General features: G+C 30.9%; 2 protein-coding genes across 4 annotated transcripts in view; one reads left to right on the forward strand and one right to left on the reverse strand.

The window, feature by feature from the left end:
- The window catches only part of LOC100162245 (protein MON2 homolog), a 22,384-nt gene extending 18,059 nt beyond the window's left edge, over nucleotides 1-4,325 (forward strand). For both annotated transcript variants that reach the window (XM_008189057.3, XM_001947382.5), the window contains exons 23-27: nucleotides 1,043-1,368; nucleotides 1,467-1,699; nucleotides 1,861-2,203; nucleotides 2,608-2,687; nucleotides 3,148-4,325. In XM_008189057.3, the coding sequence (XP_008187279.1) occupies nucleotides 1,043-1,368; nucleotides 1,467-1,699; nucleotides 1,861-2,203; nucleotides 2,608-2,687; nucleotides 3,148-3,332 (1,167 nt within the window). In that variant the 3' untranslated portion in view covers nucleotides 3,333-4,325. The remainder of the gene's footprint in view (nucleotides 1-1,042; nucleotides 1,369-1,466; nucleotides 1,700-1,860; nucleotides 2,204-2,607; nucleotides 2,688-3,147) is intronic.
- Nucleotides 4,326-8,725: 4,400 nt separating this feature from the next.
- On the reverse strand, nucleotides 8,726-25,082 carry LOC100570826. Of its 2 annotated transcripts, none has more exons than XM_016807855.2 (5): nucleotides 24,996-25,082; nucleotides 24,660-24,780; nucleotides 18,615-19,359; nucleotides 12,720-13,104; nucleotides 8,726-9,468 (listed from the first exon to the last, which is right to left on the reverse strand). In XM_016807855.2, the coding sequence occupies exons 2-5, from the start codon at nucleotides 24,723-24,725 to the stop codon at nucleotides 8,922-8,924; spliced, it is 1,743 nt and encodes a 580-aa protein (XP_016663344.1). In that variant the 5' UTR covers nucleotides 24,726-24,780; nucleotides 24,996-25,082; the 3' UTR covers nucleotides 8,726-8,921. The 2 variants fall into 2 exon arrangements, with proteins under 2 accessions (XP_016663344.1, XP_029343514.1); XM_029487654.1 differs by having other exon boundaries at nucleotides 24,939-25,077.
- Between the last annotated feature and the right edge of the window lie 1,191 nt (nucleotides 25,083-26,273).

The raw sequence follows: 26,273 nt of genomic DNA on the forward strand, positions 1-26,273 counted from the left end.
AAACTAGCGAACGAAAATTTGCTATAACGTACGTGTGTAAGACGGAGACAACGCATGCAGTTGCGACGTCCTCTTAAGTTCAAAAAATATGCAATCATGTTGTTTTCTCAAATATAAAAAGGTAAAAGTACGCAATCGTGTTGCACAGCTGCGAGAGAATGTGCCTCGCACCGACCAAAACTGGTTCCCCCACGCATCACGCTGTCATAGAGGAATCGATTTCGATAGCAAGGAGACGCGGGGGGGGGGGAGGGATGCGCAGAATCGGCGCGATCTCTCGCTGGACAGCTTATAGTTATGTCTGAATCTAGAGTCTATGATTGTTTATAATAATATGCAGTCATTATTATGTCTTGTTTCTCAAAATACAATATTTTAGCTACAATAAAATAAAACTAGTAAGTTGGTATCTACTAAATACACGCCTAACCTGACTTGATGACTGTAGAAGTTATTATTATACTGTATCTATATAAAATCGTATTTAAATAAAACGATTTTAGTTAAAATATTGTCGTATTGTCATTCTGTAGCAGTTTTACTAGGAATAAAAATAAAACCAATTTTATGTTTCGAATGTTTTTATTATTTGATATACATTTCATATTATTATACATTTTCAAATCCATGATTAAAGTAGATATATAATGTGTTCTTATTATTCATATTTAATTATTACATCCTAACGAATAAATATGCAAACATTTTTATTTAGTTCTTTAAATATTTTAGTCTGCCTAAATCCAGAATTATATAACACTATTTAGAAGTACTTGGGTACCTATATGACGTCAACAATTACATTTTTATTTTCAGTATTTTTATCTCGGTAGATCTTAAATATAATTTTTTTTTAGCCAATAAACAATGACTGTGTTTTTGAATTATTGTTGCTGATTACTATTATATATAACTTATATAATAGTAATCATAAGTTAATTTATTTTAGTTTTTCAATATTATTCGAAGACGGAAGAGCTAAAATAAATTTTGCAATTTAAACTTCTGAGATTTATAATAATTTTGCTCATTCCGTACACAGGTGTTTTCTGTGCCTCTGGCAGGCCGATACTCCTCTTACCCGACACCAGCTCCGGCATTCCATTACCATATGGACGTTACTCCCTTGTCGTCAGGAAGTACGCAGCAACAGCAACAGCAACACGTCCAACAGCAGCAACAGCAGCACCTCACGTTAGTACGACGGCGTCAGCAACAGCAACAAAACACATGGAAACTACTGGTGGTCGGCTTAATGAACGTGCTTTCCGTCGGCGTACCGCTGGCTCGGGACTCCGCTGGGGACGATTATATTTCTATCTGGTCACCACTTGGTTCCGTTCTGGAAGACATATTGTTCCCAAAAAAGTTCGTACACACTCAGTTATTGTTACGCACATTTTAAAAATGTTTTGTTTTGTTATTCGTACCTAACTCGTTTGTTTTGTTCGTTGTGATATGTGCAGCTTGCCCCCAGCGTCCGCTATGTTGAAAAGCAACAAATTGGTCGACGACAACGACGAGAACGATTCCGTGATAATCGACTGTCAGCTGGTAGAGTTCCTGAAGGATGAAATACTGTCGCAGTCAACCAACGTACCTCGGGAGTTCATCATGCGAGTGGTGGTGTTGCTGAACCGAGGCTCGGTGTTATCCACCACTACCGCGTCAACATTGCCCAACTATCCTTACGGCGGTGGTACGTGTTTTCGTTGGAAATAAATGAAAATTAAATACATATATATATATAGACGTTGTGGTTCGATGATTAGTAAAAACGATACCATTTGCGATCTATTCTCTTTAACGGTCTTGTGTTTGTGTACTAATCGGCGTGGTTATCGGTTGTGTTTATAACAGGATATGATACGATGATGATGGTGGATTGCCGTGACGGAAGCGTCTCTGGCGGTGTCGTCACAGGCTCCGGCGTCGGCGGTTTCTCGCCGCCATCACTCTTGCGAGAACAGTTCGCCAAAGTGTGTTTTGAAACGCTGTTGCAGTTTTCATTAGTAGATGGCATATCGTCGTCATCACCTCCACCGACAGATAACACGGCGAACAGTGGCAGTAATGATTCCAACGCAGACGCCGAACTAATAACCGGCAAACTTGCTGTTACGGCGCTGTTGCACAGATTCCAGGAGGTTGTCGAGAAGTTCTGTCACGATCAAAGTTTGACCGGAAAGTGTCCATTGCCCAGGTCGATATACAATCACCAATATACCGAACCATAAATCATTATAGATTTAAATTACGCGCTATACGTTTAAGGTTTAACCTCGTATGCGCTCCGCCTGAACTTTAAAACTTACCACTATTTTATTATTTAATGAAAATTAACTTTTGCCCTTCTAAAATGTTAGCATTTTTAATTAATTATAACTGCAGTTTCGTAAATAATACAATAATTGAATCAGAACATTTTCATTTAAATAAAATGCAAAATACTATACATTTTAATAATAAATTATAGTTCCTTAATATTGTAATATGCTTAAATGGTATTTTTAAAAATACTCACAAGAAAAATGACGTGGACAAACTCTATATTTTACGGTTTTCTATTTAGAGTCTAAAAATATTAATATGCCTTTTACTGTATAGGTATCGCATGTCGGAAATATCGTTTGTCCTGAAAGCAATCGCTACACTCATCGTATCGTTGAAAAAAACTCCCGACAAAGGTAAGAACTAACGGTTATTTTTAACGATTAAATTAATAAATAATAATGATATTAAAACAGTATATAATGCGAGTAATGTAACAGTAGACAATGTATCGATTTTTAAGTCCTTATATCTATCGTATTCTAGTCCTCGCGATACACCATACAATAGGTACCCCTTTCCAAAAAGCGCCCCATTATGTTCACCCATTTCTATTCAAATCCTATTATTACATTAGTCTTAAATGTGGTGAATTAATCTTGACTTACTAATTCTCTAATCAATATTTATAAAAGTACACCAGTATAGTTATGATCAATATTATGTTTGATGGAGCAAATGCCATCTTTGCTCCTTTTCTACCCTTTTGGATCGGCCGCTGTCTCATACCATCAACTCACATTAAATGTCACTCGCGTTCGAAAACATCGGACTTGCGCTAATTTGCTCACATTTTTGCTTATTTTTTTTCGACAGTCAGTAAAGCAGTGTGGGACCAGTTGATCAGACTCTACCCGTGCCTCGTGCGGTGCGTACCATACACTCAACAATGTTGTTCGTCACCCCAGGTCACGGACTCGCTAACCGAAGCTCTGCTCCAGTACGGCGACCTGTTGCTCAAGGCACCACCCTCAACGGCTGCCGACGCTCAACAACCATAACTCCAAAGCCGACATTATCGCCGCCACTCGGAGACATTCCTCTCGCTGCTTCTCGCACGCCTTCATTGTTTGATTGTATTTTTTTTTTCATTATTGTTTGTTTTCTTGTCCTTGTCGAAATCTACGCCGCCACCGCTGCATTCACAATTAATAAGGTGTCCTCAATTGTGAATAATTTTTATGTACCTATTACCTATAACTATTATTATCATTATTATTATTACTATATTATTATTAGTTATTACTATCATAATTACCATCATCATTGTCATCTTTGGTGTTGATTTTATTAACCCAATGCAGTTGTGCCTATCTAATAGTGTAGTGAATAGCAGTTTTGAATTATTGTTATCATTATTATTAGTTGTATTGTTATCGTATTACTATACATTACAAACGTTTATATAATAAACAGGTATAAATTAGCCGTGGGCGCGTAAAAGATACCTATTGAACGACGAGCTTATATTAAAATGTATTGCGTGTGGTACGATGATCGATATTGTCTCGCTGGCTAATGCATATTATACCGAATGTACCACAATACAAATGATTAAGTAGAGTTTAAAACGCCACGGCGGTGGTGGCCATATTATTATTATTTTATACTATAGTGATGACGACGATTATCGTTTCCGTCCTCGTCAACAATTTTTGGACATTTGTATTTGTATTTATAATATTTATACTGTGGGAGGATTCCAGATGAGAGTCTATTTTTTATTTTTATTATAATATTTGAAAGCACATTAATACAATCATGTATTTGTGTAATTTTTTTCTATAATATTATAATTTATTATGTTATGTGTAGTATTTACTACTAACTATTTAGATACTGCTCTCACGCTAAATGCGATAATAACTATACTTTGTACAACATTATATAATATTTGATATGATTGTTGTAGAAAATATTGACGTTTTACTACTATTATTTTATATTGTATTACGTAATGTGTGAGTGTGTAAATATAAAAAACTGATTATTTATGTGCTGATTATTATTATTATTTTTATTTTTTCATTAAGCATTTAAAGGCCGTTTATGTCTTTCTGCTTCTACCTAGTTAGAAGCACAGTCACAATTTGTTTTAATAAGTGTTTTAAGTTAGAACTTTGACAAAATTCATCAAAATCAAGACAAAGTGCCAAAATTTTATAGTTAGAAATTCATAAACATTTTTATATCTAAGATTTTAAAGTGTAATAAAAGATTACTCATAAGTTAATTTTTATGAATGTTGGAAGTTGTTTTATTTTAATGACCAATTTTTATGTTTCTTATTTTAATATTTTAAAAATTACTCTTAAAATAATAATTTAAAATTTATAATATTTCATCAAATATGCAGAAGACACAATATAATAGTTGAAAACTTATATTTGCCTAGCTTGACAATATCATATGTAGTTAACATCTGAAACTCTTGAATCAATTAAAGAATGTATTAATTAATTATTTCATTCATAGATTTATTAATAATTTTAAGTATGTATTTGTGATAAACGTAAAAAAGAATATTTTAATATACAAAAAACTAGGTATTTATTGTAAAGTATTTTAAATACTTTCAAAATGTATTTGTATTTATACTCAAATACTTTTTGGGAAAAAACTTAAAGTCATTTTTCCATGGAAATGTTGTATATAGGTATAAAAATATATGGTTGTCATTGGTTACATACTATAACATAAATAGGTAGTAAGTAATAGTAGAAATAAGTTTTTTTCTGTATAAATGTTTGCCACTGGTTACACAATATGTCATAATATAATATAATTATTTTATTATTGGACATAATAATTTTACCTTATAATTTTTATATTTATTAAATATTTTATTTTTATTTTTATTTTTACCTATTTTTACCGCGTTGTCAATTAAAGTAACAGTGTCGGCCTGGCCATGGCCGCTAGGCCGTGAAAGCGGCCGGGGCCCCTCCGTTTTTTTTTTTTTGTTTTTTTTGAGGGCCCCCATATTTTTGGGGTCCACGGTAAAGAAAAATTGCAGTTTTAAAAATTGAATCAATAATCAGATGCTTGCCTATTTTCTATAGTATGAGAGTAGTGCATACTAGTGCAAGTGTCAAGTAACAATTATTATAATAGTAACATTGTAATAACTAATACCTAAGTAGAAGGAGGTTTTTTGGAATAATTGTGCTACTGTAGGTTAAGTTAGGTTTTATCTCTAGCTTCTTAAAAACAATGGCTCGGACTACTGTACGAGAGCCCCGTTTACCTGACCCTGAAGAGGCCCCGTTGTTGAATAATTCAGCGATCATGCAAATATGTACGATTCTATGATGTACCTACAATACTATACGACGTATACGTCTATATCTATTTATATATATATATAAATAATATATATAATAATGATGAAGATAAGACATTTACTTTTGGAAGTTTACTTAAATAAAGTTATGCTTATGGCTTACGTATTTGTGATTTTTCCTCAAAGTTTAAATTCTATGATAAAAATATAATTATATTTTTCGTAATTTTGTTTCTATGTAAACTGTAATATTATTGATAATTATTATTTATGGTTTTTTAGTTTTCATATGCTTCAATAATTTCATAGTTTTTTATAATAAAAGTACATTTTATATTATAATCCATATTGCTAAAAATGGCATATATATTTTTTGGGGGCCCCTTAAAAACTGAACCATGGGCCTTTGGTGTGCCAGGCCGACCCTGTAAAGTAAGTAAACTCAACAACTACCAGACCCTTTTCAATAAAAATTAATACCAATAATTTCCATGATACATGAAGAGTGTTAATATCTTGTTCTTTAAACTTCATCTTGTTATTAGTTAAGGGGTATAGCTCAGTGACCTGTGCTCAGAGTTACCATACCTCAAATCGAAGTGTTTATGACTTCCAATGAAGAATTCATATCTTATAACAATTAATATGAATAGTATGATAGTTGAATGTATGTATTTGTAGCACGGTCTTAGATTGTATTAATACGGTTTGTAGCTTACGAACAGGATCTGATACCGCTATCTAGCGTTCAGGTGCATGTCCAAAGTCCAACGATCGCTAAACTTTGAAACGGTAGTTGCCGCTCTGCCGTGTATCGATGGCTGACCAAATGTCATATATAAATACGACCAGGCGATCACTTTACTCTCGGAGGTCTGTCGTGTGACAAACGTCCGAAAAAGCCGTATGGCAACTACAGAGACGACGATGATGATGACGACGACGACAATCCGCCCCGACCCGCCTGACCCACGTGTTGGGACGGACATCCCATGGTACCTAAACTTTCGATACTTCCCACTAAAATGTGATGTGTATCGCGACCGGGTCCATCACGTTTGTCCACGAATGCTTCGACCTCCACAACATTTTTGCAATTTTATTCAACCATAACATTTTTAAACCTCCCTTGTGTAATAAATCTTGATCATTCGTGCAAGGTACATGTATGCGTTACTAAATTGTGTTCCACTGATGGAAAAACTATTATAATATATACTTAGACAAATATTTAAAAATCTGACAAACCTTCCAAACTATTGTGATGCAACACAATTTACAGTCTAAATTTTATATAATTATTTCTATTTGACACAATATCATAATAATTATGACAAATTATTTGTGTAATATTGTTAATTGTTTCTTTTCGTTAGTTTCATTATATACTATAGTATTGCCAGTTGTCAAAATTGTCATAATAATAATTATCTGTAGTCAATGGCAATCCTATAAATAAAATGTATGAAGAAATTTACGATTTGAACGTGAATTAAGTACACAAATACTGAGGTACACAGTTAATCACTGCATGTTTTTTAATTATTTCCCTGTCGTAGTCGGGTTTTACAGCTATAGTAGGTATAAATATATCGCGGAAAAGTTAGTACGACTAAAGGTATTTTAGTAGGCCTTGAATGCTTCGATCGTTATGGTCGTTATATTTTGTTGAGTCTTGCGTCATTTACATTGTAAATAGGTACCTATAGATAGGCGTGTAGTTAAAATCTGATGTAATTTAAATTTGACAATATTGATGGTTATAGTTATAATGTAATAAATAGACTTTATGCTACAACAGATTCAATCTGTTTTTTCTTAAGGTAAATATAGGTACACACGTAGAGGAAATCCTCAAGTAAAGGCCTCGCCGCCACACGCTATTCACACGCCCCAGAATTATTAAAATAATGTGTGTATCTTTTTAGTTTTAATTAAACAAGCAGCATAATATTATAGCGTCGTCGGTCAATGTATTATTCCTCTGTTCTAATAGAATTTATTGTAGAAAATTGTAAAATCAATTTTTAAAAATGTTGCCGGTATATTGACTCTCGTATGGAATGAGCCACTTTTTATAAAGTACATAATGTATCTGTAAGTGAGTTTTTAATAATTTTAAACATTTTATGGTATATCTTTAACTATTTATTACCTAGGTACTTACTTAGAAACAATAAATATTCACTATTTTTCATATTCATTAAATATAAGATTTAACATCGTAGATAACTTATAAAATCATTTTTGTGTACCGTTAAAATCTGGGTTACCTACATACCACTTTTGTCATCCATAGTATTTCCACCCCTGATATTAAAGATACTTTTGTTAATACTATAGTCATAACAAATTGTATCAAATAGGTACATATACAATAATTTATTTACGATGGTAAAGCTCTATCTCTATTATATCTATACTCGTGACTAGTGTAAATATATTTGTGTAACTATTTGAAAAGTTTAAAATGTTAGGTAAACTTTTGTACCTTCTAATTTTTATTACAAATCTTTCTGAGATTCAATTTTACGACGGTGATAGTTTTATAATATAATATATTATATAGGGGTTGAAAAATAAGTTATAAACATTAAACACCCTCAAAGTCTCAAGGAATCTATAGGTATAACTTTTATTGAAAATTGTCCAGTATTTGGTGGGTTTCTAGATTATAGACGGAAGTTCATCCATTTATGTATAATAATATATTATCTATGTATATAAATATGAAATCAGTTTTCTATTTAAGGCTAGTTACAGAAAATACTGCACGACTTCAATAAAAGTTACTTCAATATTCAAAGATTTTTTGAGACTTGGAAGATCAATTCAGTTTCTTTTTCAATCCCTATAGGTTGCTATAGAGTGGCTCGCTTGAATTTTGTTTTGGCTCACGAATAATCGAATAATACCTATAAAATATTTTTAGTGTCACCGTTGGTTGAATAAAATTTTTTTCTAATGGTACAGACTATCCAGCAACACGTGGGGGTTGCTATGAAATCTCAAGAATTTAAAAATATTATGGTCATAAATTTAAAAATTTCAAAAATTAGATTTGGAATAACTGCATTATTTATTAAAAAAGAAAGTAATCTGCGTGCTTGGTGTATCACTCTGTAGCCTTTATACATATTTCAAATGAATACATATTATAATGAATAATATTATGTGGTACACGTTATTGCGATGCTGTTGTATATGGATTATGTTTTAATATTGTTTCCAAAGTAAGAAGTACAAGTCAAAATATGCAATATAGTTATATTTATTTAGGAGAGTCTGCAAACTGAGAGGAGGATGATTAGTCATCTTCCTCTATGTATGAGTCGTCCTCATCTGCGTTTGACTTTTTGGCAACAATTGTTGTGTCTGTCTTTATACTTATTGGTTTGGGTTTATTGATTTTAAATTCATCACTAAAGCCTGTGCTGTCACTATTATCGGTCTCTACTTTCTTAATGACTTCATTTTTTTTATTTTTCACGCTATTGGCAGGACTACTGCTCTCGAACCAATCGTCTGATTTGGGTTTGGCTGGTTTTTTTGGTAATGAATTAGTTGTGGTTCCGGTATTGCTGAACCAAGGGTCTTCGTTGTGTATGGCTTTTTTATTTGGTGATTCGACCGTAGTTTCGGTTTTACTAAACCAATCACTATCGTTTGGCATAAGTTTGGCTGGTTTTTTCGCAGATGGTTTCGATACGTTTCCGCTGACATCGGCACTGCTGCCTTTTTTTCTGTTATTGATCATTGGTGGTGGCGTTGTATTTTCAGTGGAGTAATCTTCAATATCGTCTTCTTCATTTTCGTCACCACCCGTAAGGAAATTGGATAGTACTGAAGTGTCACTGGAACAAAATGTAAAAAAAAAAACTTTTAGTAACACCTCTTTGTTTCAACTTTTAGTTTACTGTACCGATTGGCCGTGAACGTTTATTTTGTATATTATAAAACGTATAAACATTATGTGTAATTATAATGACGTGTCCAATGAATACCTATAGGTATTTAGTGTATTTGTGAATTCCTCACTCACCTGTATTTCGGACAAATCAGACCTAGTCAACTAAAATATCTTTTGACCAATTTTGTTAGCTACGTTATTCCAGTATCCCAAGTTCTGATACTGTATACCTACAGAAATTTCACAAGATTTTGTAACCATTTGAGACAGAATATAATATTGATAACTTTTTTTGTAACTTACAAAAAGCTTTAGAATACCAATCTTTAATTCATGGTACTGGGGTGACGTTTAAAAAGTTATCACAGTTAAATTTCGTCACCTACTAAATGACTACAAGATCTTGTGAAATTTTCGATCAATAATTTATAATTTCTGATAATATTACAATAGTACCTAATACTTTTCATAGTTAAAAAAACAATTTAAAAAAAATAATGCTCTGTTGAAAAAAACAGGTGTTTGCCATTTTTTTCACTCTACCAGTTTAATTTATATGCTTATTTTATGCCGATAAACGTATTACAAATTAAATAGACCTACATCATATTATGTCGGGGAAATATCATAACACGGGCGTACAGTTATCAACGCGTAGACCCGAAAAAATTGAAAATATATTTAAGATTCACATGATATATTAGATAAAGGTACTAATAGTTTTCGATTTATTTAAATTATCTAAAATTCAGTTAGTACCTATAAAAACTATAGACAATAATATAAACAAAATAGATATATTTTAAAATGTGTTCAAAACAAAATATCTCGAAAATATTCATCATTCACATATTATGCCTGTTATATATTATAAGATGGGCAGGTTGGTACAGCTTTATTACTAGAATTCACCTAGGTTAAAATTATTCCAAATAATATTATATCTTTCTTTTGGGCTCTGTTTTGGTTCAGTTGGCGAAATATATAACATAAACATGATATACAATGATTAATTTTATGATTATCCACTACTTAATTCTGGGCATTTTTTTTTATGTAAACACAATACACTGGAGACAGATTTAACGAATGCTTAAGGCTGATGTAAATTCAATACATCGTTAAGATTAGTATTTGCATTTTATGTATGCATTTATATAAAAAATATGTCAGAATCAATAAAATCAATCAATTTATTCATCTGTTAAAAACGACCAACGTGTTTATTTTTAGGTACCTATCTGCAGGTATATGTCGTATGTGCCATAAAAAATCTTTTACAACGATCTAAATTAATTCAATAATAGGTACGTAATAGGTAGGTAATAACAATAATTCTTATAATTTTTTCAATAACCTGACATGCTAGTTTAATCTATCAATTTAGAGTTTTCGTTATTTTCTGTTTTCAATGTTTTAATTTTTAACATCATAAAAGTAATCATTATAATATTGTGTTCATATATAGGTATTTGATTTAAGATATTTTGTTTTTTTTTCAATGTAATATTTGTAAACATTTTAAGTAGATAATTGATAAATCAACCTAAGTCATTTATTTATTTATTATAATAGTAATATAATCTATAAGACAATTATAGCTAATGGCAACCATTTAAATAAACAAAAAACATTCAATGTTTACAAGAATAAATGTAAACTCTACCGATAATAAATTAAAGTAAATTCCACCGACATTGTAAAGAGTCAGATTTAAAAATATAAATGATCAACAATACTGAATTTATATATAGGTAATAAAAAAAATAATTAAAAATTAATTTACCAACTATCATTAGGTATATATTGTAAAATTAAGTATTACGCTATTCATACGCGTCTTATCACAATAGAACGTAAACTTTACAAATGTATTACTATCGTAATCTATAAGAAAATAATCTATCTAGGTAGGTATCATGTAAACAACAAAAATGATAGTCTATGTTTCTATGAGTTCTAACATATTGAGCGCGTTTTGTTATTAATATTATACCTTAGCCTTAAATTGGGAAAGAAAATATACCTAAAATGTACCTAATATAGTTTCAACTTTAAAATTTAAATTTAAAAATACAATTGGTCAAAAAATAATATCAGTGGAGTTTACGTATATTTTAATGGTCAAAAGTTCCAGTATAGATTAAGCCGTTGATTTTATAATATACAGATAAGCCATCCTATTGTTAATATTGTAAGCGACTAATTACATCCATTTAGGTTCGCTGTATCCGTTTGCATTGCGACGTAAGGCTGAAGCCCTTCCACGATCAGGGGCGTGTCTAAGGGGGGGGGGGGGGGAGTTTAGGGTTTGTATCTTCACCATTGTCTTTTTTTTTTATTTTAAAATCATTCTTACTAATTGTTCTGTTTCTACCTTTGTATTGAGTAGGCTTATTAAGTAAAACACAATTTTAATAAGATTATAACACTTTATTATTACTTTAATAACTTTAACTGTTTAACGATGTACGCTGACCAATACTGCAAAATATACACTTATATTCACATTTGTAAACCATAAACGATTTTTGTGAGATTTACCCATGGGCCGTGAATACCTACCCTTATTTGTGTCTTTGGTATTACCTATTGTAGTAAAATAGTAATAGCAATGTCGTATATTCATGTACGTCTTATAAAACTTATAATTATAGACTTATAATTATAATTGCTTAATGTATAAGCTATTATAGACATCATAAATAAATAAGAGGAATTGACCGGAATTGAAGTAGTATAAATATTTGTAAATACCTAATTACGATCCCCCACAAAATCACCAACCGGCCCTGTGCACTCCCACCCGCAAACTACCTCTATAAGTAATTTTACCATCAAGTAGGACAAGACCGAATTAAATACAACGCCAGACGGTGATTTATTACAACTACGGTCTATAGTGTTATAAGCGTGCGCAGAATTTCTGGCAGGGTAGTCATACATAAGTACATAACACATTAACACACACACATATTACGTATTTATAATATTCATATTCACACCTAAGCTATAAAAACTAATTTGGACGGGGTAACCTCATTTAACTCATTTAACTACAAAAAAAGTATTTTATGATTGACTATCAATTATCATAATAATAATACTGAATATTGAGGGGGGCCGGGGGGAGTACGCAGAGTAGTCAAGTGCCTGCCTTGACTACCCCGTGCGCATTAATAGCGTATACGATACCTTTTGAACATGGACATCATGCCCAAGGCCGATTCCAAAAACGCTTTCGTATCTGGTCCCGTGGTCAAGTCTGACACCAGCCCCGCAATGGTTTGCAACATCATCTGTCCTTTGCTGCCAACGAATACATCAAACATCATCCGCACGTCTTGGGGAGACAACGGCAATTGGTCTAGCAAACATGACGTGGACGGACTACCGTCCAAAACGGTGAGCACCAAACGCACAATGGCTGCGCTCACTTTGGGATTACTCATTAACTTTTCCATTATCATGGATATCGAATTGGTGAGCTCGTCGTCGGTGGCTACGAAAGTCGATACCATACCCACATCATTGACGAACTGAGTCACACTGCCTTTGGCTCCTTTGCCAACTTTGGAACCTAATTAAAAAACAAAATTCTGTTTCATTCACGTTTTGTATATAATAATATGGTCAATAAGCACAATCGTATATTATTATAACAAACTACTAAGCACGATAATAAGCTAGTTGAATGTGATGGGGAAGTTACTTGTGTTTTGTCAAATTATGCCAGTTTTGAGTTAAAAAAGTAACTTCATTACAATAAATAATAAATTGTAGTTACTTTTATTTTTTCTAAAATATAGCACTGGGCACTTTTTTGTTTTTTAGTTTAAACATTACGTTAAAGATATAAGTGATGACAATAAATAATATGAAATTATTAACAGACACTGTAATTTTCCAATGGTAATATTTTTTATGGGAATTCGAAATTCCACATCAATAATAACACTTTTATTGTAAAATAACTATTACACACATGTATATAGGTAGATAAACTGTCTTAAAAACGACCTTATATTATATTATTATCAATTGGTTTTTAAGATCTGTTAAAAAAAAACCCAATAATTAGGTTTACTACAAAGTGAAAAAATTACCTAATGTAAATCACGTAGGTATAAGCAGTGTATAACACGTATTTATACAATAAAATGAATAGTTAAATGACCAAATGTCAATAGTCAAAATGTTGATATGTCAATATAGATAATAATTTAAAAGTACCTAATTTTGTTACAGTAACTTAAATTATTTTTCATTACCTATATATAGGTACATAACTTACTGTTTGGTAGATCATTTAATTTTTATTTTAGCAATTTTGTTTATTCATAAATAATTGTTGTTGTAGTTATTTTATTTTAGATTTTGATTTGTACGATCGATTTATTGATTTAACAATGATGTGTGGTTTTTATTTATTTTTAAATCAACTAAAGGATACAACCAAAGGACTTACGACCCAACATCATAGAGATAATACCAATCCTGGAGGTGCTGTCCATCCTTTTTATGTGTTTTGGAAACGAAAACTGAAAAACCCTTAACTCATGTGTGTTTAGTTAAGACACTAATCTACTTAAAGATACGATAAATAATAATTAATACATTTCTATATATTTAGATGCACCCATTATTAGAAAGAATCATATGTGCAAAAAGGAGGCATTAAGAGCTAAGCTCAAAAAATATGAACCCTTATAGTACTGCTTCAGCCCCCCCCCCCAAATCTCAAACGCTATGTGTGCCAATAGATACAATATAGAAACAATTTTTGATTATATAATATTATAGGCCCTTATATTATAGAGTCGGTAGTAGGTGAAATAAACTTAATTACATAAAATATATCATACAACATTTAAAGTAAAGCTTTTTTTTACTTAAAAATAAACAATTACAATAGAAATAAATTATGATTGTATAATATTACCAGCTGTCCCGCCCGACATTGTCCAAAGATTTGTAGTTTTAATAAATATAATTGCAGCACAAAATATATATGCCATATTTCTTCTAATTATAATATCAAAATAATATGTAACCAATTGCAATCATTAAGAAAAACAAAATGTTAATTTCTACTAATAATTTCTCCTATTAGACATTAGTATATTATAATCTCTAAGCTATAACCAATTAATAGTTATCATTTATACACATACAAAATTTTCGATTTCCATCGTAAATCTAAAAATGTATTTGTTCTAATTCTAATTCGAATAAAACAATCCAAATAATATAAAAAATATTCTTAGTTGAATAAAAAAGGGCTAGTTGAAAATAAATCTAATATTAGTAAAAAAATATGAATAGATCAAGAAAAAATTAAATAAAAATACAAATTTTAATTGTAATTTCAATTTTAAAATATACGCGTTTGTATTAGGTTGTCGCAGTAGGTAATCTCCATACAATTTTAAGTATATACATTGTATATACTTAAAATTGTATATTATAAATATTATTTGTATATTATACAATGATGAACTATTACCTATTGATTGGAAAAGTAGATTATGACCATTGTACCCTGATAGCAAATGATTGACTAAAAATATTATTATAACATTATAATAATATTATTCGTGATTATAATATTATTATTACAAAATGCTATCAGGGTAGTAGGCACCTCTAAATGTAAATACCAGAAATGGTAACCATAACAAGCGTGAACCAATCTAATAAATAAAATTGTCTCTTATGTATACATATAAATATATTATATTACCTATATAAATATATTTATATTCAAACATTTTTTAAGACAGGAATTTTGTTTTACAAGTTGTCTTATAGGTATTGAATTTGTTTCAAATAAAAAAGATAAGGGGGACGGAGTGGCCGAGCTGACTAAGGCGTCAGTTGTGACGCGCACCGTCGCCGGTTCGAACCTCGGTATCGGTCGGCACTTCTCTTCGGACAGTCGCAGTGTCTGGAGAGAGAGGCCGCCATCCTCCACCCGCGCATGACAGACACCTACGGGTGGCCACTTGAAAATTCTGCCAAACTAAAACACCCGCGTTTAAAAAAATCCACAGTACCCTCCCCCACAATTAAAAACCACCCAATACCCTAAGTTTCCGCGGGTTAATTAATAAAAAAAAAAAGATGATGAAGTCATCAAAATATCAACAAAAAATGATAATTATAGCCTAGTCAAATTTGTACTCATATAATTTGTTACAAATATAAATATTTCAAGAAAATTGACTGCATACGATTATGACGTATTTGTGCATTGCTTTTACAATTTTTGAGACAGTATATATGTTTTTATTACCAATATTATTGTTTGAGTTATTTGATTTTAAAGCCTCTAAGCCTCAAATAACTCAAAATCCAAAGGTGGGCACTAATTTATTAAAACGTTAAAGATATGTTAAAAAGATAATTTTTTTTTAACTTTTTAACTTAACTGGTTAATTATTTTTGTTTTTAACTTATTAACTTATTCAGTTAAAAGTGTTATTGTTGTAACTTAACTTTTTATAGTTAATTATCATTGTCGTGTAGTTAAATTAATTTTCTTTTCGTGTTATGCGTTATCAACTTGACTATATTGATTCGTTGACTCTTTTTCGATTTTGGTTATTTATTTTCGAATTATATATTATAATAACATAATTTTTTAGATAGTGTTTAAACGTATTGGTAAATGTTTGTGTAAAACAAAAAAAAGATTATGACTTAAAAATATTGTAGCTTTTAACTTAACTGAAGGCAATTTAATTGAATTAACTTAACTTGCCACAGTTAAATATTTTCATTAACTTGCCAATCTTTGTCAATGTCATACAACTTTAGATACTTATATTGTACTAAATTTTGGAAAATTATCTCATTGACGAGATGTACTTACTGACTTACCTACCTAACGGTACCAGCAAACTCAACGAGAGTATTGAAATTTCGGCATGTGTGCCCGACAAAAGTAGCTCTCATTAGCAAATTTGCGTTTGCAGTATTTGCACACGTGTAGCGCGTGGTGATGAATAAGTAATTAAAAAATGATTAACTGTATGGACTTCAAATTGTCACCAAAAAATTAACTAGACTTAAAATAATTTCCAAAATATTTTGGGTCTTTTTGTGCTAATGATAGGTAGGTAATTCAATTTTCAACTTTTATATTCTGAGTGGAAGCGATTCATATAATAAATTTAATGTTTCTCAACTTATTTTGTTTCAATAATTTATTTACTTGGCGATGAATTATTTCTTAAAAAAACAAAGTGTGATAAACAAAATAATTAAATGGCGAAGGACTATTAAAATATAACTTATTATTATTTTAAAAATATTGAATACGAAACAATTGTAATAACATTAATAAAATATAATAATATACACAAATACTTCAAATAACAACAATTCAGACATGCATTTAATAGCCGCATATAGGAGAGAACAAAATAACAATTGTGATATTTGTATTTTAATTTTGAATCAATAAGTATATAGTAATATTATTATAAAATATAAATATAATAATATGCAACGCCACGGTCCTGGTGCGAGCTAAGTAAAAAAAAAAAAAACTGCACGACGGTGTGAGTTTAGTATATCGAAGCAGGAGTTGCATATTTAAACTGGGTAAAATACAGGTCCATTTGTTATACGAAATAACTAATTTTGTAATGCATCAATTAACTCCTAGTAAACTCTAAAAAATCAGAAATATTGTATAGAACGTGCTTTTGTAAAAACAATAAAATCGTACGTTTAGAAATTTGAACTTAAAATTACTATAAAAATAATCTGTGCTTATGTATTTTTCAGACTTTGTGGTAACAGAATTAACTACTTATGTAAAATTTGAACATTTTATAAAATTTTCATCGTGTATAGAAAATGCTAATAATAACATTAAGTGAAATTTTCAAGTATCTACAGTCATTCGTTTTTTAATTACAACAAAATAAGAAAATCGTTACATGGTAAATCGAGTGAATATCAAGTGTTATAAACATATAAATATCAAACGCTCATAAAAATTTAATTTGACATGCTTGTAGACATTTTTTTTTTTGAAAAAAGTAGACGAACTTATGAGAAATCTTGTATTACATTTTCAAATCTTAGATTTAAAAAGATAATTTTTCATGAAAATCTAGGCATTTTTACTGTCCTAAAAGGTGATGACAGACACAAAAATAAAAAATAAATAAAAAAATAAAAAAAACAACACATCATTGTAAAATTAATACATTCATCGTTTCACTCAGAATCTAAAATTAAAATTTTTAAAAACCAATCTTAAAACCCTAATAGGACGTGATACCGCAGTATTGTCTCCGTCTTACAAGTGCATAACATAGCAAATTATAAGTAAAGCAGAACACGTGTATCTCCGTTAGCTTAAAAGTTAGAGTAAATTAAAAAAAATCTAAAAGTAATATTATTTTCTAGACAACCTCATGAACTTTTTATTATATTTTAATTTTTAAGCGAGTTATGAGTAGGTACTTTAAAATGCACAAACAATTTACTATTTTAAATTACTCATAGCTCGCTTTAAAATTAAAATATAAGAAAAAGCCCACGAAGTTATCTAGATAGTAATCTTACCTTTAGATTATATAAGAGGTCAATTCACTATAATTTTTAAGCTAACGGAGCTACACGTGTTCTGCTTTGCGTATAATTTGCTATGTTACGCACTTGTAATACGCGGAGACAACACATGCGGGTAACACGTCCTCTTAACTAAATCCAAAAAATGTAGATAACCGTTCTCAAAAACTGAAACCGTAACCGTTAAAATTTGAAACGGTTTGATTCCTGATCAAAACCCAATTGTTTGTTATCGGTTATAATCGGGAAATTAGTAATTTAAAATAATAATCGAACACTGCACAGCCGTCGTTAATCGTTACCCGTCACCTATTCTATTTCGATCATAATAATAATAATAAAAATAATATTATAATATATAATCCGGATATAATAATATACCATTATGCATAGGTAGAGTTAATGGTACGTCCAAAAAGTGTCTATTATTATTATGTATAAATAGATTAACAAATTATACTATGAGCTCCAACCTTATTTCTCGCGTTAACAGGTACGTACCGACGTATTTGATAAGCATTTTGAATATTTCCTGGTTGCCGCTCTTGCCGTCCAGCTTGGATAATATCTTGTGCGTGCCCATGTTTCCCAACAGTATACCCAGGTCGGTGACCTGTTCAATGCCCGCGATCCCTGTGTCGAGCATTTTGGCCACCCTCCTGACAAAGCTGGTCGGCTTTTTCTCAGCGACCGCTTGTCGCTTGACCGGTGTCCGATCTCCATCGTCACCCTCGTCCGATTTACCCGCGGACGCCGACGAAGAGCCGCTGGCACGCTTCACACCGATCTGTTTCCGGGCCACGTGGTACACTTTGTTTGACACCCCATGGAACACGTTCATTCCGCGCTGCACGACTCTTACGCTAGTCCGCATGAGACTCTTGAAAATTTTGTTTGGTTTCCGGAACAAAAAATTTCGCAGACCACCAATGCCGCCGCTAGTGTTCACGTTTGACGATTTTATGATGGCGAGCGTGTTAGTATCAGTGCCTGTGTCGGTGCCTGTGTTGGTGACTGTGTCAGAGCCTGTGTCGGTACCTGTGTCGGTACCTGTGTCGGTATCAGTGTCGGTGTCAACGTCAGCGTCGGTGTCGGGATCGGCATAGGTGTCCGACGATCTTTCACCACTAACGGTCGCGGAACCGGCCACCACGGTCATCAAGGGCATGCCGGAAGTTAGGCCTTGGGTCTTCTGCAAGCGTGTCGAGCTCTTTGTCCGCACGTGACCGTGTTCATTGGTGGCCGCCTGCGATATGAAAACCATGATGATATATTATTATATCCTTGCGTAGGTGCGTTTAGGGGATGTTTTAAATAATACGGGGTGTGCCATAATGAATGGATATATTTAGATCTGGCGTTTCTCTTCGATGGGCAGGAGTCAGGAGACCGGGGTAGAGGGCTATCCCTGTGACTGTTGGGCTGGCAGACTAATGCAGTTTCAGTTGTTATCAAGTCCTAGGCACACATGGCGATTGGAGTAGAGACATTTTTTTCAAACCAGCGATCAGTCATTGTGACATTCCACATGAGATGACAGTATGAGTAAGGCAGCCTGTAGAAGGGGCAACAAGGCCTCCCCCTTCCGTTTTAGATAATATACATTATACGAATAGGTAGTTATTTTAATCATAGATTCAATGATAGATTCTATGGCAGGGAAAAATATTTTTTTGTTACAAAATTCATTCGACCAATTTCTGGACATATATCTATAATAATTTAATAGTAACTACATCATGAGTGAGCACTAAAAAAACATTTCCAGATTCGTTTCGCTAGCCGTATTAGTTTTATTAGGAGAATAGGAATCACCACAAGTTAGAAAAAACAAATTGAATAGATTTAATCAGTAAATCGTTCTACTACTAACCACTTAAAACTGGACTAAAAATGGGCAGTTTACACACGGTTACTATTGCTAAGTTAGACCTTAGTTTGAACTAGATTATAACCAGAAAAAAGGATTATGTCCACACTATAGTTATAGTCGTATTTGTAGACAGGAAGGTACCAAATCAATAGCGATGTTTTTAAAAACAATGTCAGAGTAACGCGTGAGGATGTATAGTGTATACTATTTTCTTTTTTCACCAATTTAGACGCATCTATAGATATTATAGTGCATTTTTGTACCTACATAATGTAAATAATATTAATTTATTTTATAAAAAAAAAAATTGATTTTTTATGTACTTAAATACTTACTAAAAATATGTAATTAATATAAAATATAAAATGTTGTATTATAATTATCCCAGGAATACCACAAAACAAATTTGTATCGGATCCGATTAATTACATTTACTTTCCAAACTAATATACAAATTGCAAATGCATATATTATCTGATTATCATTTATACAAGGGGTGGCCAAACGGTCAATCTTGGACGATTTCTAAGTCGATCCCCTTTGTCAGAATTTATTAATTATTGTTATTTAGTAGATACAGTTATTACTTCTTAAATACATATGTACGATTAACCTGTTAGTGTGAAATGGTATATTATCACAGGAAAGTTATAAAAGCTGAATATGTGCTGAACTTTACTTTTTTATGATCTTTCAGATAAGCGTCTTCGTTAATTAACAGTTAGCGACTATACATTGATTATAATTAACTGGTCATGATGTGCAACAATACACGCTTCTACATCAACAGTATAATGTTAATACATTTTAAAACTATTTAAAAATTTTATGTGAAACACTCACTTTAGATAAATTTACACTTTGGTTTCATTATTCATATAAGTATGTTAATTATTAGGTAATATAAAATATTATTTTTACATTAGTCGATCCTAAAAGAAAAATATAGTTACCCTCAGTAGATCTTAATCAAAAAAAGTCTGACCACCCTTGTCTATACTCAATATTTTTGGACGCATTTTCCACTCTTGGATTCGGTACCTTTTTTTTAAGCCAATCCGTGGTACCTATTCAATATTAATTATCATGTCCATGGTGTTTTTAATGATACATACGAATCTAAAAAATGAGTTTTAATGTTCATATCAACTATTTTCTACAGATGGTGAAAAACATCACTAGTTTATTATTTATTATTTGTTCGTTATTGACTATTATAATACGTCTTTAATCTATTTTTCAATTTATAATTTATGTCTAATTAAATTCAACGTTCATAAATTCAAGTACATATTTAGTAATTTTGCACCCAGGAAAGTCAGTTTTCCTATTATACTATTAACATATGGAAGTGCAAAGTTGGGCAACTTAATGAAAAAAATTAACTCAAGTTAAGTTAAGTAAAGTTAAGTGAATGTAAGAAGTTAGAAGTTAGGTAATAGTTAATAAATAAAACATTTAACTCACCAAGTTGAATGTTAATATAAAAATAATATTAACTTAACTCAGTTTAAAAAAGTTAATCTACTTTTTTTATCAGTTGATGGATTACCTATTTTATGTCAACATATTATAATACCTATATAATATTATTTTATCCATAAATAGAAAAAAATATATAGTATTAGGCTATTAGATTGTTTTATTTAAAAATCTACCGTTTAGGTATAGTAATATTAACGTACACAAACACTAATGGATAGTCAATGTACCTATATGTGTCAAATAAGGCATAGTTTAACATGTCTTAAGTGACACATACATTGACTATGCATATGGTCATGAAACCTACAAATTTCAAACACATTTTTAATTTTAACTTGATGGATTATTTCAACTTGATGGATCAACTAAGAAAAGCAATGTTTATTCTACAGTCTATTAATCTAGTTAAGTTATCAAATCTATTAGAAAATTAATTAACTAGTTAATAAAATGTAGTTAACCTTTGCGTACGTATATACAAGACTGGGCAAGTTAATTATATTTTTTAACACAGTTAAGTTACGTTAGTTATTATTTTATCAATTAATTTAAAATTAAGTCTTTAGATTAAATTAGATCTTTTTAATAGGTACATTAATTAAGTTTAAAATTAAGTTCAAAATCATAGGTATATTACTATTCAAACAGTCTATGATAATAATATGATAATCATTATTCTACTAATAAAAATTACTAATGAGTAATGAGTAGGGCTAGGATTTTGTAGTATTTGCATTTTCTTTTATAGTACCTACTACAGGACATAGCTAAAATCAAAAACAAAATTCGATCCATTCATCACAGAGTTCAAATATGCAATTTTGATTTTGCTTTTTTTGCATTTTCTTATGATATTCGTAAATAAATACTTTTTTGTCAGTTTATTAGCTTTTTAATTAGTTTTTGTTAATTATATGCATATTTAACATTTTTAGAACATTTACGTACATATTTATCTAAATTATTATTTATTAATTTATTTTAATAATTGTATTATTATATATACTTATTTCATGATTTCGTAGTGAAATATTATCGCCTTATCGGAAAAAATTTCTGAAAATAGATTCTTAGATTTTGTCAAAGTGATTATCGAGTGGGGAGTAGTGGTTACGTAATACGCGCGTTGACATTTATCGACATTTAATAAAACAGTTTTTAATTTATTTTTTTCAATATTTATAAATTGTGCTTAGTTGTTCTAAGAATTATTTAATGTGAAGATATAAAAATGTGTTTAATAAATTATGTTTTGACATTAAAAAAAAGTCTTTTTTAGTTGCATTTTCTTGGTTAAAATGATTTTTTTTTGTAGCATTATTGGCAATTTTTTAATTCCTTTGTTGTAGGTTTTTAGTCCTTTATTTTCCTAGCCCTAGTAATGAGTAATGAATAGGTATTATGATTTATGAATATAATTCGTGGCATCATAAGCTTTGATGTCTTCATTATGGCAAATAATGTTACCCCTATATTAATATGTATAAATACCTACCTAATTAATACAATATAATATTCATTTTTACCTTTAAACATAAATACGAAGTTCTTTGTAAATGAATCTTATTTTTTTCTGATAATAATTTTTATATTCTGTGAACATATAATAATTAATATAACCAAAAACCCGTTATAAACAAAGATTTTTTCTGGATAATACGAAAATTCAAAATTAACTTAATTGGGAAAAAAAATAAAATACGAGTTGATTTTAAGTTAATGTAGAGGCAACTGAGTTAAGATAAAGTTAAGTTAGGTAATTAAAACATCTAACTAGTAAATTAAGTTGATAAGTTAAAATTGACTTATTAATTCATTAATGCCTAGCATTGCCCTTGCGTATAGGTATACCAATAAATACCAAGTTGATTGTTATCATATTCTATTTAAATAGTAATTTTTTTTTTATGTAGGTACTTGTAATTTGTAGGTACATTCATCATACTATGTAAAATATTTTGTTATATAAGTACACGTCAATGATAAAAGATAACTTTTTATTTTGTACTTAATATAATACAAAAGAAATTCATAATAATTTGTAACTAGTTATTTCAAAGAAAAAAAATTAAAAATATTATACATAATAGTATTTTTTTATTTTATATCAACAAAATGTTTAGTTCAAGAACGGAACAATGGGACTTTAAAGTCCGTTACAATAATAATATACTGAAATCAAATACTTAACGTACAGTTTACCTATCATGTTTTATACGCATGATTCATTAGATGTTTACGATATTAACAACACTGACTTATAGTGATTATTATTATGTTTTCACGCGATAGTTATTTTTAGAAAAATTATAAATATTATTTAAACAAAACTCATGTTTCTCTTACAAAATTATGTATATACAGCGTTATCTATTGGTGAGCCTGGAGCCATAAACTCACTTCCTATAAAATCGAAAGAAAACACCGTGACTTATGTCACACTTATTTTAATTTGTCCTAATTAATTACGTGTAAAATGACAGTGGACTTAAATTGGACCCATTGGTCAGCAAAGGAAGTAGGTCTCGACCAGCAGATTTTGTCAAAAATCAAAACTTATGTAGATTTGACCAATCTAAACATTAATTTTGTTTGTTAGATTGTATATTTTCAATATATTTAAATTCCGTATCATATAATAAACCTTAAGGGGGCTGGATGGGGCTCCAGTCAATGAAAAAAAAGTGACTTTTAGACCAATAAGCTAGACAAAACTGGAGGAATTTAGTTTGACAGATTTTAATTTTGAAAACGGATTATGATTGAACATCAAGTTTACTAGGGAATGATCGAAGCGATTTTGAATATTCCAATTATTGTTAGTGTCATAACGAATAATATAAATATAAAAATATCATATTTTTTCGATCTTTTTATTCTTGGATATCACAGCTGAAAATAAAAATATTCAAAATCGCCTCTATCATTCCCTAGTAAACTTGTTGATCAATCATAATCCGTTTTAAAAATTAAAATCTGTCAAACCAAATTCTTCCAGTTTTGTCTAGCTTATTGGTCTAAAAGTCACTTTTTCACATGGTACAGCAATACGTTTTATTCTTAAGCTTCAATTATGAATACGGCCCTAAGTAAGTTAAGTATCTAAGTAAAGGTCAAAAGTTTTAATAAATTAACTTTTCAACTTAACTTGAGCTTTTTAACTTGTCAATGCCCACTTTTACACTCACTTGGTCGTAGTAACAGCATACCAACCACAGCGCAATAATCGTTGCGCGCTTGGTAGTCGTTAACATTTCGGCGACGGCGACCGCAAATGGACGAGACGATGACGGGCCCCAAGCGTCCGCGCTAAAATATAACAACAACAACAATAACCACAACAACCACAATAATAATTATTATTATAATCCAATTGTCAATAAATGTATCCAAAAATAATATAACTATGAATTATATTATTCGGGGCGTCTATATAATATTTTAGGTAGGTATAGGCACTCGGGTACCGTCGTTGGGGCCGCGTAGTCTTGTCTTGTGTAATTATAATAAATTGTTCTACTAACGGTGGCACTCGTCGCGGTGTGTTTATTATTTATCGTGTGACGGTTTCGCGATCGGCGACTGCAACAGCGCACTATATAATATCGTAATAACATGGCGCGGTTATCGACAACCTACGACGATCGCGGCGACGTCCGACCGGGCGCGTGTCAATATTGGCGCGGAAACGCTTGACGAGCGTATAAAACATTATTATTTTAATACGCAACCCATCACACTATAATAATATTATGCAATCATCATCGTCGTTATTATTATGTTTTGAACGCTCGGCAATGTATACGCAAGTGTTTCGTCTAACCTCCTATGCGCACTGCGTTACTCTCTTCTGTGCGCTCGGAGCCTATACCTACCTATATTATTGCGCGCGTACGCAAACACCGCCCGAAAATTGTTTATTTTTTGTTAATTATTTATCATCGCGAGGACGGCGTGCGTCGTGTCGTGTCATTAATGTTGTGGACGACGTTGTGGTTATAATAATGTTGGTCGTGTGTGTGTGTGTGTGTGTGCGTGCAACATATCCGAAAATAATTCATCGGAACCGTAGGTATTTAGTTCGAAAAATATTATGAATCTACTTATACCTCAAAAGTAAAACAACAGAAAATATTTCGCCGGAAGAGTATTTTATCCAAAATATTTATGCAGTGGTGTGTTTATGCATTTTTCCATTGGTGGGAGGAGGTAGATCGGAAATTTTCTCGACACTTTGGACGACTGCATGCACAACTTGGGAAATACGGAATGGTATCCCGACCATTCCCGAGCATGAAATAAAGCGTTCGAACGGAATACCAATAAAAATAAATTACTCATCATCACACAATCCCTCGAATTGGTTTCCATATATTATATCTATATGCATACGAAATACCCACCTATACTGAATACAGTATTGTGCAATAGCTAAATTTAGTTAGATAAAAATTATATCTAGATAAAGACAACATTTCTTTATTATATACTAGCTGAGGTTGGTTACCCAAGTCATTGCTCAATTATCTGTGGATAGGACTATAGGAGCTTATAGTTTAATTTATTTATTGGCAGTTGTTAAGTAAAATAATATATTATTATTTAGTTAACCCAAAATTAAGTCTTGAAATTGTATATGCGTTTTAAGGTAGAACTTCGACACATTTTCAACACAAATCAACGTTAAGGAAAAACAATATCGGAAGAGATTCATTAAGTAAAAAAGTTTCTAAAAAATTAATAAATCAAGCATTTCATTATAATCCTATTACAATTTATGATTATAATTATTGGATTTTGAT

The sequence above is a fragment of the Acyrthosiphon pisum genome, chromosome X (genome assembly GCF_005508785.2).
Source record: "Acyrthosiphon pisum isolate AL4f chromosome X, pea_aphid_22Mar2018_4r6ur, whole genome shotgun sequence".
NCBI lineage: Eukaryota > Metazoa > Arthropoda > Insecta > Hemiptera > Aphididae > Acyrthosiphon > Acyrthosiphon pisum.